Source organism: Oncorhynchus mykiss, chromosome 16 (genome assembly GCF_057628025.1).
Source record: "Oncorhynchus mykiss isolate SJ-2025 chromosome 16, ASM5762802v1, whole genome shotgun sequence".
Lineage (NCBI taxonomy): Eukaryota > Metazoa > Chordata > Actinopteri > Salmoniformes > Salmonidae > Oncorhynchus > Oncorhynchus mykiss.
In genome coordinates, this window is record NC_143037.1 from 65,626,249 (window position 1) to 65,640,487 (window position 14,239).

A 14,239-nucleotide genomic window follows, 5' to 3' on the forward strand; every position below is an offset into this window, starting at 1 on the left:
CCAGAGGAGAATGAAAGGGTGGCAGCGAAAGGAGGGGGAGGACGGGTGAGAGTAGAGAGATGGGAAACACTGCTGTGGTTGGCAGTGTTAGAGATGGAAGGGTGAGAGGGAGGAAGAGGGGGAGGAAGAGAGGAGAGTGTTTGAAGAGCAGATGGATGAACAGGCGTCACTCGTGTCCCTGACAGATATGCAGGCAGGAGTCACAACAAGGCTGTGGAATTACTGATGGAATGCACGCACACACAATATATATATATATATATATATACACACACACACACACACACACAATTGAAGTCAGAAGTTTACATGCACTTAGGTTGGAATCATTAAAACTTGTTTTTCAACCACTCCACAAATTTCTTGTTAACAAACTACAGTTTTGGCAAGTCAGTTAGGACATCTACTTTGTGCATGACACAAGTCATTCTTCCAACATCTGTTAACAGACAGATTATTTCACTTATAATGATAGGATAATTGACATCATTTTGAGTCAAATGGAGGTGTACCTGTGGATGTATTTCAAGACCTACCTTCAAACTCAGTGCCTCTTTCCTTGACATCATGGGAAAATCAAAAGAAATCAGCCAAGACCTAAAAAAGAAATTGTAGACCTCCACAAGTCTGGTTCATCCTTGGGAACAATTTCCAAACGCCTGAAGGTACCACGTTCATCTGTACAAACAATTGTACGCAAGTATAAACACCATGGGACCACGCAGCCGTCATACCGCTCAGGAAGGAGACGCGTTCTGTCTCCTACAGATGAACGTGCTTTGGTGCGAAAAGTGCAAATCAATCCTAGAACAACAGCAAAGGACCTTGTGAAGATTCTGGAGGAAACAGGTACAAAAGTATCTATATCCACAGTTAAACGAGTCCTATATCGACATAACCTGATAGGCCACTCAGCAAGGAAGAAGCCACTGCTCCAAAACCGCCATAAAAAAGCCAGACTACAGTTTGGAACTGCACATGGGGACAAAGATTGTACTTTTTGGAAAAATGTCCTCTGGATTGATGAAACAAAAATAGAACTGTTTGGCCATAATGACCATCATTATGTTTGGAGGACAAAGGGGGAGGCTTGCAAGCCAAAGAACACCATCCCAACCGTGAAGCACAGGGGTGGCATTATCATGTTATGGGGGTGCTTTGCTGCAGGAGGGACTGGTGCACTTCACAAAATAGATGACATCATGAGGGTAGAAAATTTTGTGGATAATGAAGCAACATCTCAAGACATCAGTCAGGAAGTTGAAGCTTGATCGCAAATGGGTCTACAAAATGGACAATGACCCCAAGCATACTTCCAAAGTTGTGGCAAAATGGCTTAAGGACAACAAAGTAAAGGTGTTGGAGTGGCCATCACAAAGCCCTGACCTCAATCCTATAGAACATTTGTGGGCAGAACTGAGAAAGCGTGTATGAGCAAGGATGCCTACAAACCTGCCTCAGTTACACCAGCTCTGTCAGGAGGAATGGGCCAAAATTCACCCAAATTATTATGGGAAGCTTGTGGAAGGCTAACCGAAACACTTGACCCAAGTTAAACAATTTAAAGGCACTGCTAACTTCTGACCCACTGGGAATGTGATGAAATAAATAAAAGCCAAAATAAATCACTCTATTATTCTGCCATTTCACATTCTTAAAATAGGATCATCACTTTAACTGACCTAGACAGGGAATTTTAGGATTAAATGTCAGGAATTGTGAAAAACTGTGTTTAAATGTATTTGGCTAAGGTGTATGTAAACTTCCGACTTCAACTGTATGCATGCATGCATGCACACACACACCCTAATAGAAAACACACAGCAGGATAGAGCAAACACACAGCAGGATAGAGCAAACACACAGAGTGAGCAGGGCCCCATGGGCAGGGAACAGCTGGGTGCCCGCTCCAGCAAACTTCACCCTCTCCCTCCCTGGGGACGCAGCGAGGCACAGAGGGACCCAACCATGGATGACCTAGAGAACAGACACAGGATGGAGAGAGAGCAGCTCTGAGGCTTGTCACTTTGTGTGCTGATATGAAGGGAAGTGACTGAAACACACCAAAACATACACACAGAATAGGAACAGAGTGCTACCCATAGAATCAGGAATTGCCATTCATCAGCACTGAAGGCCAAGTCGTTCATTAGTGGCATAAAGACTACTGGAGAGAGGCACGAACGCACGTACATACATATACTGAACAAAAATATAAAACGCAACATGCAACGTCAAAGATTTGACTGAGTTACAGTTCATACAAGAAGTAAATTGAAATAAATTAATTAGGCCTTAATCTATGAACGTCACATGACTGGGAATACAGATATGCATCTGATGGTCACAGATCGTTACAAAACAGTTGGGGCGTGGATCAGAAAACCAGTCAGTGTCTGGTGTGACCACCATTTGCCTCATACAGCACAACACATCTCCTTCACATAGAGCTGGTCAGGCTGTTGATTGTGGCCTGTGGAATGTTGTCAAACTCCTCTTCAATGGCTGTGCGAATTTGCTGGAAATACCTGTCCATACCATAACCCCACCACCACCATCTGTTCCACAACGTTGACCTCAGCAAACCGCTCGCCCACATGACGCCATACACGTGGTCTGCGGTTGTAAGGACGTTTGTACTTACTGCTAAAGTCTCTAAAACGACGTTGGAGATGGCTTATGACAGAGAAATTAACATCAAATTCTCTGGCAACAGCTCTGGTAGACATTCCTGCAGTCAGTATACCAATTGCACACTCCCTCAAAACTTGACATCTGTAGCATTGTTTTGTGACACAAAACTGCACATTTTAGAGTGGCCTTTTATTGTCCCCAGTACAAGGTGCAACTGTGTAATGATCATGCTGTTTAATCAGCTTCTTGATATGCCATACCTGTCAGGTGGATGGATTATCTTGGTAAAGGAGAAATGCCCACTAACAGGGATGTTAGCTTTTTGTCCATATTGAACATTTCTGGGATCTTTTATTTCAGCTCATTAAAACCTGTGAACAACACTTTACATGTTGCGTTTATATTTTGGTTGAGTGTACATATGCATTACGCACATTCCCCAGGCACCGATGAAATGGACTTTGATTAAGTTAAATGTGGAAGACCCATTGAACGCATTCAGTTGTGCAACAGATTAGGTATACCCTTTCACATTCAAACACGTTTTTCTAATAAACTGTCAAAAGAATTGTGTGTCACTGCACAGAGTGTATATGAATGAGCAAATATGGCCATATGACACAGTACAATTCTGTGGCATGTCTCCTAGTGGTTTTAGACGATTGAATGGAGCCAAATGAAAAGGCGGGTGACTGCAGTGGGCTAACCTGATGTGCTGTTGTTGATGTTCTAAATGTCACCCACTAAATGCAGCTGTGACCCTCCTCTCAGACTCTCTTTCTGCTCCCTGCTGTGACAGATGACACACACACACAAAATTAAACAACCAAAACCTTTGTCCCAGTCACTGATCTGATACAGAACAGCTGTGCAGTGGAGAGAGTTCTGTTAACAGGACACATGATTTGGTCTAGTTTTCCTACAGTACTGGTGTGACTAGCTCTGACCGCTCCTCTTCTCCTTACTCCTCCCATTTCTAGCCCTTTTCTGAGCCAACATGGCTCCATTAATTATAATAATTTCAGAGCACATGGACATCGTTTAAAGTTAATTTTATTGGTGTACTTTGACAATAACGATGGTAAAAAAAATCATCATACAAAAGATAATGCAGACAGACAGACATAAGGCTGACATCGAGTTTTACAAGTGGCTTCAAATGGCTTCAATTCAAGGAGAAATAAAGTCCTTACAATCAGAGAAAGATATATTAGTAATATAGTCATGTATTTATTCATCTTTTAATTTGCCTTTATACAAAAACACATTTTGGGGGTGTATAATCTGGAGTTGGTAGCAGTTGGAACATGGTTTCGCCTTCTTGTCCCATTACTATAAACATAATGGTGTTTCTGGCTGATGTAGTTCTCCCTATACCCTATAAGCAGTACTTGACTTGGACTGAAATAGATTTCAGTACTCGTTTTGGGTGCCGGTACCGTTTATATTTAGGTGCAGGAGCTCCACAATACTTTTGAGCTGATATTCTATAAGAGGAACAGGAGCTCAAGCAGGAGAACATTTGAGGTGCCGGTACTCAGCTCTGGTGAGCTCCTCCCCATGTCAAGCACTGCATATAAGCTACACCTACACCTTACCACTTTAGACTACTGAGATGACCCACATCATCTTCTTCATGACAATGGGAACTATTCCAGAATGCTGATGGGTTCTAATGCTGATGGACTAACCCTTACATTATTCCTTATCTACAATGAGTTTGGAACCAATAATGTGAAAGTGATTATGTAGCGCTTGATGAGGGTAAGTAGGTCCATGGCACCAGAAGGAACTCAGCGGAACCCCTTGTTCGTTAAGCATTTGTAGGGATTTAAGACCTTTAATTTCTCTTTTCAATAACACTAGACATAATAATATTTACAGAGTGGACATTTATCTTATATGCACCTTATCCATCAATTTAAATAGATTTGCTCATAAAAAAAATGTAAGCGTGTGAAAACAGTGAAATAAATTAGAGGTTTTTATTAAGGCTTGCCAGTCTGTCAGGGCGTCAGTGCTCATCTCTGAGACGACTAGCCTCCATGATTATCCAGTCTGCTACATGTACATCTAGACAGAATAATAACAGTGGCTAGTCATACCAGGGAGGAGCAGCACTGAGCCCTTCATTTGGACTGGCACAGAATGGATCAGATCATGGCTCTGCTCAGTCAGAGAGGAGCCTGACAAGACCGGGGTGTTGCAGCACACCCTGGCTGAGCTCTGGGCTTACCACACTGACACAGGATCAGTTAGAACAACAATCTAAACCCCATTGTCTTCCGGCAGATGGCGTTATTCTAACGATCGTTGGGCTATCTGACGTAAGACCATGCCTAAACCAAGGTGTCCCCAGTCCTAATCCTCGAGAGCTGCAGCACTGTAAAGACCAACCAATGTCACTGACAAGACAGTATACTACAGTACATGTTTACTTGGTTTCCCAGGTCTAGGTCACTCACTGGTTCAAGGCAAAGGAACAGAACCAGAGGCTGCAGGCCTCGGGTCTGGACTGGGACTTACCTTGAAGGTCTGGGGTTAACCTAGAAGTGACAGACAGCAGGGTGATTCACACCCAGGCCTCAGGTTAGCACTACTACTGGGTTGTATTCCTCTCCTCCAGCAGTAGTGGAAACCTTAGGGCTCGAATCATAACACTCCAGCCTATAAACTCAGGCTCTGAGCAGAGCAGAGCTTGAAAACAAACAAAACCGAAATATTTACAAACAAAAAACAACAACCTCTTGTAAATGACACCTGGGCCCCTGGCATTGACAGGCTCCACCATTTCAATCAAACACACTCGAAGAGGAAGACTTTAGAGAAACTAGCAGCTAATGTCAACAACTCTCCACTAAGCACCTCCAACGTGATTGGCCACAGTAGGTAAGTAAACACATGCTTCTAGTTGGGTGACATTAAAAAGAGGAAGGATGAACCAATAAGAGGGGTACTTCCTGTAGCTATCTACACACAGGATTGGTTCCCAGGCAGCACGTAGTGAGTGGCTCCCCCAATCGAAGGGCAAGCAGATCAGCACCATTGATTATCGATGAAGAAACAGAAGGTGCTTAGCAGGAGGAAGTGACTTTATAATTAGGCGTCTTCCTCTTCCTGTGGTTGTCACACAAAATGGCCTACGTCTACATTGCCGGTTCAGCTGATTTAACGAACATATAAAATCCAAAATGAACCTCTAGATCCTAATCTCTATGCATGTGTGTAGATCCAAGTGGATTGGACAGGTATAAGCAATATGACAGACATTCCAACTAGCATTTTAAAAAGGCATGGTGGAGCCCTTACCATTTTGCTAATTGTTTCAGATCTAAGTGCATAGAGTTTAGGGGCAGGGGTTAATTTGGAACATCTTTCCACACAGGTTGAACTTTCAATCTCACAACCACAAGTTTCAGTGCTTCTAACACAGCCTGTCTCACAGCAAGTTTACTGAATCATCATCATCACCACCACAACAAAATCAATCAATCAATCACAGGAAGTCATCTTTAAAAGATTAAATAAATAAAAGGAGGTCCCGCCTCCGTCATATCATGGGAACACAAAAAAACGTTTTTTCCCCAATGATAAATCTGAAGAAAGTCAATGATTTGACAAGGCGATGTGTGTGAAATGAACTATCAGTATATTAAAGCTATGGAGACACCAAGACATGGAGGGGCCGGTGTGTTGGAATATAGGCCATTGAACAGAGACAACAGTAGGACCACATTTGATGTTACTTCAGTACTGTGACAAAACCAATTCACTCAAACACTGCCACACACACACACGCTAGCACATGCACTCTACACACACACACACACGCTAGCACATGCACTCTACACACACTAGCACACACACACACGCTAGCACATGCACTCTACACACACACACGCTAGCACAGGCACTCTACACACACACACACGCTAGCACATGCACTCTACACACACACGCTAGCACATGCACTCCACACACACACCCTACACACACTAGCACATGCACTCTACACACACACACACACGCTAGCACATGCACTCCGCACATACACTCCACACACACACACGTATGATGGGATTATAAATGTTCTACTGTAATAATGTTGTATGATGTACCGTTTTATTTTTGCCTTCATTTGTTTGGACCCCAGGAAGAGTTGTCATAGCAGCAGCTAATGGGGATCCTTAAAAACGACAAATACAAAAATAGACATATCTGCACAGACGAGAAGACGAAGGGCTGGAGATATTTGGAGTGGTGAATGTACCTTAGTTTGTGAGGTCTCATGTAGCATACCACCCAAACACAAACGCCAGTATTCAGACTTTTCCCACACACAGACATACACACTGGCTAAAGATTAACCACTTGCTAATGACTTAATCTGTGTCTGCAGTTACTTTCTGACCTTTGAGCAGTGCCTAAGGGCACCGTCATCATAGTCCAGCAGGATGGGGGGGGGGGGGGGCTGGAAAGCGTTGCCACGGTGTCTAACCAACGTCAGAATGACATTACACAAAGCAGCTGCAAACACAGTGCAGTGTCTCTTTAAATAGACACTAGTGAAAGTGCCTCTGCAGGCTCCATCGCAAATGACCCTATAGATGAATAAACATTTCTGTTTAGGGTAAAGGGGATAGAACAGGGTCTCTAGTTTTAGACTGCTTCTCAAACATCATCCTATTCCTATACAGTGTTACACATTATTTTGGAACACACAGGCCTATAGGGAAAAGAGTGTGAATTGGGAGACAGGCTTAAACTGCATGACATGATGTGAACAGTGAACATTTCAGTTTAGGAGACTCACTAAACATGTGTCTGTCATCAGAAATCCCTCAAAGCAGTGAAAACAGGATGCTGACAAGCCCATGTGCATAGCTATCTCTCTCTCTCACACATACATAGCTATGCCTCTCTCTCACACATACATAGCTATCTCTCTCTCTCACACACATACATAGCTATCTCTCTCTCTCACACACATACATAGCTATCTCTCTCTCTCACACACATACATAGCTATCCCTCTCTCTCTTACACACATACATAGCTATCCCTCGCTCTCTCACACACATGCATAGCTATCCCTCTCTCTCTCTCACATACATAGCTATCCCTCTCTCACACATACATAGCTATCCCTCTCTCACACATACATAGCTATCCCTCTCTCACACATACATAGCTATCCCGCTCTCTCTCACACACATGCATAGCTATCCCTCTCTCTCTCACACACATGCATAGCTATCCCTCTCTCTCTCACACACATACATAGCTATCCCTCTCTCTCTCACACACATACATAGCTATCCCTCTCTCTCTCACACACATACATAGCTATCCCTCTCTCACTCACACATACATAGCTATCCCTCTCTCTCACACATACATAGCTATCCCTCTCTCACTCGCACATACATAGCTATCCCTCTCTCACTCACACATACATAGCTATCCCTCTCTCACTCACACTGTACTGTCAAATATTTTCAATTTGCTAGGCTAGTATGTTTATTTAGCTAAAGGTGTGTCTACTGTGACCAGTCAGCCACTCTGCACACAAGTCAGTCTCAAGCTAATGTTATACCTTTGTCCACAGCGTCTCTCTCTCCCTCCATGTCCTACACAGAGCCAGCTGTGAGGACCTACTCTGTGTCTGTCTGTTTTTCACAGGTTTAATAAGTCAATGAAAAATATTCAGATCAAATATTCAAGGTCAAAATAAAATCAAAGCCTAGGGACTGTGTCAGCAGATTTGTGTGTACAACCTAACTCCTTCAGCCACATACACAAACTACACTACTGTCCCCTCCACACCACAGCCCTATAGAGGGAACGTGTTCCTGTTTCCCTTATGTTTACAGTTGCCATTGTCTCCATGAGTGAATTAATGACTTACTGAACACATTAATGAAAGAATGAATGCTAAAGGCCCAAAATGGTGTGGAGGGCAGGTGGAGACAGAAGAGTGGAGAAGCCCGGATGATAGAAGCGATTGATGGACCACAGCACAAAACGAGTGCGGCTTTCTCCTTACATGTTGATTGATCAATCCTCGTGACACCGTTCTGCATGTCTTTTTTTGCTTAAAAAAACTGAATCAAAGTAAATTAACTAAAAAGTCCTAAGGAGTGCTGTGACTGGTGAGATATGGCTGACGTCCATAATGACTTTGTTTCCCCGGAGGGCTGTGTGGCCCGCTGCTTCCTGGTCAGTTATAGTCTGCTATAGGGGCTAGCTTCCTGCTCAGGCTGACTGATATGTTGGTGTAGAGAGGCCTCCGGGACAATAGGGGGGAGTACCGCAGGTTGTTGAGCCCATCCAGACTCTGTCTCTCCTTAGAGCGCCTTAGAAGAGTGTACCTGGGAGGACAGAAGAAAGACAGGGATCAGACAGAGCAGAATAAAGTCTGCCGTCCTCGAGCCTAGACGCTGTTCCAAGGTCAGTTCGAGTCCCAGAGAAGATGAAGTAGAAGAGACCAGAAGGAAGTCATGGTAGACTATTGGGAAATACCCCAGGTTTACGACGGCTCAATTTGACGTGGTCGACCAACTGCTGACTTGTAAAAGATGTTAAGTATTTAGGAATGAGAGTAGAGAGGATATGCTTGGAATGTAGCTCCCAAGCAAGTCACATGCAAAATCTTTGGAGGAGTGGAGAAATCCCTGAAAGCCACTAACTCGGACTCTTCATGTGACTGGCTCACATGGGCCGGGGCTGCATTCCTCTCACAAACACCCTCTTTATCCAAATCCCCAAGTATCACCGGGGATGTGTGTTAGTGTACTAGAGAGTGGCGTGTGTGTGTGTGTGCGCGCGTGCGTGTGCGCGTGCATGTGTGTGTGCACGTGCGTGTGTGTGTGCGCACGTGCGTGTGTGTGTGTGAGAGACTAACCTTCCCAGGAACTGCACCTCGCCACGGTGGTGGTGTGGGATTGACATGTAACGACCCAACTCTCCCTGCGGCCGACTGACCGTGTAGTTAGCGTACTGCACCCTGTCAGACACACAGTAACACTACAGAGTCACACACTCACAACGGCATGGTATAAACAATTAAAAGACACAGCACAAACTGTACAGTACATACTGTTGTCAGTGATTGTGTAAAGCTTGGGGCGCAGTAGACACATCTGCTTCAGTGGGAGTGGACTCTGAGTCGTGTGTGTGTGTGGGGGGATAACAATGCTGTATGGCAAAGACAAATGGAGGAAGAATGCCTGCTGTGTGTCCAACTAGTTCTCACAGTCTCACTACACAACACATTTCTAAGTTGTCCCAAATGTCAAAATTAGAAGTTTAATGTTTTGGATAGGGTTAAACATTAAGTTTAGGCACTCATTCTGAATGGTTAATGTAAAGGTTAAGGCAGTGGTATTCAAACTTCCTCTGGGGACCCACTTTTTCTCCCAAGAATTTAGTGCGACCCCAACCCACCTCAAATCTAATGCACAACCTTAAAAATAAATCTGCAATTTCGATTTTTACATCAACAAATAAAAAAGCAATGAATTGAAGGTTCTCTCTTATTAAAATGAAAAGAAACCAATAAATACATTTACTCAATAACATGTGAGAATGCTGTTCCTCGACTACAGCTCAGCATTTAACTCCATAGTACCCTCCAAACTAGTCATCAAGCTGGAGACCCTGGGTCTCGACCCCGCCCTGTGCAACTGGGTCCTGGACTTCCTGGCGGGCCGCCCCCAGGTGGTGAGGGTAGGTAACAACATCTCCACCCCGCTGATCCTCAACACTGGGGCCCCACAAGGGTGTGTTGTCAGCCCTCTCCTGTACTCCCTGTTAACCCACGACTGCGTGGCCATGCACGCCTCCAACTCAATCATCAAGTTTGCAGACAACACTACAGTGGTAGGCTTGATTACCAACAACGACGAGACGGCCTCAGGGAGGAGGTGAGGGCCCTCGGAATGAGGTGTCAGGAAAATAACCTCACACTCAATGTCAACAAAAACAAAGGAGATGATCGTGGACTTCAGGAAACATCAGAGGGAGCACCCCCCTATCCACATCGACGGGACAGTAGTGGAGAGGGTAGAAAGTTAAGTTCCTCGGCGTACAGTACACATCACAGACAAACTGAAATGGTCCAACCACACAGACAGCGTGGTGAAGAAGGCGCAGCAGCGCCTCTTCAACCTCAGGAGGCTGAAGGAATTTGGCTCGTCACCAAAAAAAAAACTTTTACAGATGCACAATCGAGAGCATCCTATCGGGCTGTATCACCGCCTGGTACGGCAACTGCTCCGCCCATTTCCGTAAGGCTCTCCAGAGGGTAGTGAGGTCTGCACAACACATCACCGGGGGCAAACTACCTGCCCTCCAGGACACCTACACCACCCGATGTCACAGGAAGTCCAAAAAGATCATCAAGGACAACAACCACCCGAGCCACTGCCTGTTCACCCCGCTATCATCCAGAAGGCGAGGTCAGTACAGGTGCATCAAAACAGGGACCGAGAGACTGAAAAACAGCTTCTATCTCAAGGCCATCAGACTGTTAAACAGCCACCACTAACATTGAGTGGCTTCTGCCAACACACCGACTCAACTACAGCCACTTTAATAATGGAAAAATTGATGTAATAAATGTATCACTAGCCACTTTAAACAATGCCACTTCATATAATGTTTACATACCCTACATTACTCATCTCATATGTATATATTGTACTCTATAATCATCTACTGCATCTTGCCTATGCCGCTCGGCCATCACTCATTCATATATTTTTTTATGTACATATTCTTAGTCATTCCTTTACACTTGTGTGCATAAGGTAGTTGTGAAATTGTTAGGTTAGATTACTCGTTGGTTATTACTGCATTGTCGGAACTAGAAGCACAAGAATTTCACTACACTCGCATTAACATCTGCTAACCATGTGTATGTGACAAATTCAATTTGATTTGACATTGTATCTTTCTCAAAAACGTATTTAAATTGTCTCATACAATATGTGCTGTGACCGAACTGAAATTCTCCCGCGACCCCACTAGGGTTCGTAACCCCGACTTTGAATTGCAGGGCCTTCCGGGTGGCGCAGTGGTCTAGGGCACTGCATCGCAGCGCTAGCTGTGCCACCAGAGACTCTGGGTTCGCGCCCAGGCTCTGTCGCAGCCGGCCGCGACCGGGAGGTCCGTGGGGCGACGCACAATTGGCCTAGCGTCGTCCAGGTTAGGGAGGGTTTGGCCGGTAGGGATGTCCTTCTCTCATCGCGCACCAGCAACTCCTGTGGCGGGCCGGGCGCAGTGCATGCTAACCAAGGTCGCCAGGTGCACGGTGTTTCCTCCGACACATTGGAGGAAACACTGGCTTCCGGGTTGGATGCGCGCCGTGTTAAGAAGCAATGCGAGTTGGGTTGGGTTTCGGAAACACATGGTTTTCAACCTTCACGGGAGTTGTAGCGATGACAAGATAGTAATTGCTAACAATTGGATACCACGAAATTGGGGAGAAAAAGGCTGAATTGCAATTAAACAATGTCAACACTATCGACAGCCTCGCACTGTAAACCTGTCACAGGGGACATGGTGTGTGTGTGTGTGTGTGTGTTGTTTATGTTCTGTATAAGTACAGGAAGTAATAAAAGGGAGGATATGGATATGGAGGGCGTTCTCCTCACCTGTTCCAAAGGTCGTCGTCTTCCCCTCCCCAGCCCCAGAATGCATTGGGAAAACCATTGATCTTGGTGAACTGTTCCACTGTTAGACCACTGACGCCACCAAAGAACTCATTGTACGGAAGCCTAGAGGACACACACACACACACACACAGAGTTAGCATTACACACACACATCTAAGAAATGGTTAGGAGAAACAACTCCAACTAATGGAAAAATTGTGTATTAGCACGTGACAATACACACACGCGTGTCTGAAAGTTTGTGAGAGACTCACATGTAGGAGTACTTGTTGAGTTTGACAGCGAAGTGGCGAGGCATGTCTCCACAGCCGTAGTAGTTCCTGTCGTTCTCCAGCATGTGGTCTACATCGTGGAACACCATACAGTCCCAGTCCAGGTCCCGCATAGCCTCCCGGAAGCCAACGTTAAACAACATGGCCCTATTGAAGGGCTCACTACCAACCTAGGAGGAGAGGGAGGAGTGGTCCGAGGGAGGGAGGAGAGAAAGAGGTTATCCAGTGAGCCACACATACCCAAGCAGTTCTGTGGTTATCCAGTGAGCCACACATACCCAAGCAGTTCTGTGGTTATCCAGTGAGCCACACATACCCAAGCAGTTCTGTGGTTATCCAGTGAGCCACACATACCCAAGCAGTTCTGTGGTTATCCAGTGAGCCACACATACCCAAGCAGTTCTGTGGTTATCCAGTGAGCCACACATACCCAAGCAGTTCTGTGGTTATCCAGTGAGCCACACATAACCACAGAACTGCTTGGGTATCCAGTGAGCCACACATACCCAAGCAGTTCTGTGGTTATCCAGTGAGCCACACATACCCAAGCAGTTCTGTGGTTATCCAGTGAGCCACACATACCCAAGCAGTTCTGTGGTTATCCAGTGAGCCACACATACCCAAGCAGTTCTGTGGTTATCCAGTGAGCCACACATACCCAAGCAGTTCTGTGGTTATCCAGTGAGCCACACATACCCAAGCAGTTCTGTGGTTATCCAGTGAGCCACACATACCCAAGCAGTTCTGTGGTTATCCAGTGAGCCACACATACCCAAGCAGTTCTGTGGTTATCCAGTGAGCCACACATACCCAAGCAGTGTGTGCATGCGTGTTTACCTGCTCTACAACATAGAAGGCGAACTGTAGCCTCTGTCTTTGTAGTGCTGGTATCAGGTGTCTGAGTAAGATGGGCAGGTGCTCATGGCGGTTTCGGAATGGGACCAGTATCGCCACCTAGGGATAGGGAGGGGAACAACATTATTACACATCAGATAAGGCACAACCACTACAGAAGTAAGGAAGAAGGCATTTAAGTATTTCAACAGGCCTTTCAAAAATATAAATGTCACACAATCAGATATGGCATTTACTGATCATAGCACAGGGATAGGTGGATTGAAGGTCACTCTGGAGAGGGCCAACTAAATGCTTTCCCTGGTTTTGGTTTTTAGAAGAGTCATCTTAGTAACAGCAGCAGCTTTAAAGAGATTCTCCAGTACTTTTGTATACTTCTTAGCCAGTAGTTCTGAATGAAGTGCTCACAAGCCAAAACTGATCCCAGTAAATTGCGTACTTGTGCAGAGATGTGCACCACGTCATTGCTCTCTTTCTCGCTCTGCTGTGTGTGCATATAGTGGTTAGCTGTCACTCAAATGGCAAGGGGCTGAAGCTCATTGGCTAGAACTCAAATTGCTAGAGGGCTGGCCTATGTGGGGGAACTTGTATGGAAAATGGTGCAGCACAAGTTCCAGAAAAACGGTCACTTTCAAACTAGGGTTACGTGGCTAAGTGAGGTAAGACCGTAATTATTCTCAGAGATGATGCATGTATGAACTACACATTGACACATCCATCCCAAAGCAGGAGGTAAAAAATAATAACAAAAATAATAATTGCCAAAGTTCCAGAACATGTCTTTATGTTTCCTTTGAGCCT

The 14,239-nt window shown here is 45.1% G+C and overlaps 1 protein-coding gene across 2 annotated transcripts in view; it reads right to left on the bottom strand.

Annotated features, from left to right (window-relative positions):
- Positions 1–3,671: 3,671 nt before the first annotated feature.
- b4galt5 (beta-1,4-galactosyltransferase 5) overlaps positions 3,672–14,239 on the bottom strand; it is a 54,585-nt gene continuing 44,017 nt past the window's right edge. For both annotated transcript variants that reach the window (XM_036947533.2, XM_090203756.1), the window contains exons 5-9: positions 13,421–13,537; positions 12,566–12,753; positions 12,291–12,413; positions 9,539–9,640; positions 3,672–9,005 (exon numbers count right to left, since the gene is read on the bottom strand). In XM_036947533.2, coding sequence (XP_036803428.1) covers positions 8,855–9,005; positions 9,539–9,640; positions 12,291–12,413; positions 12,566–12,753; positions 13,421–13,537 — 681 coding nt within the window. In that variant the 3' untranslated portion in view covers positions 3,672–8,854. The remainder of the gene's footprint in view (positions 9,006–9,538; positions 9,641–12,290; positions 12,414–12,565; positions 12,754–13,420; positions 13,538–14,239) is intronic.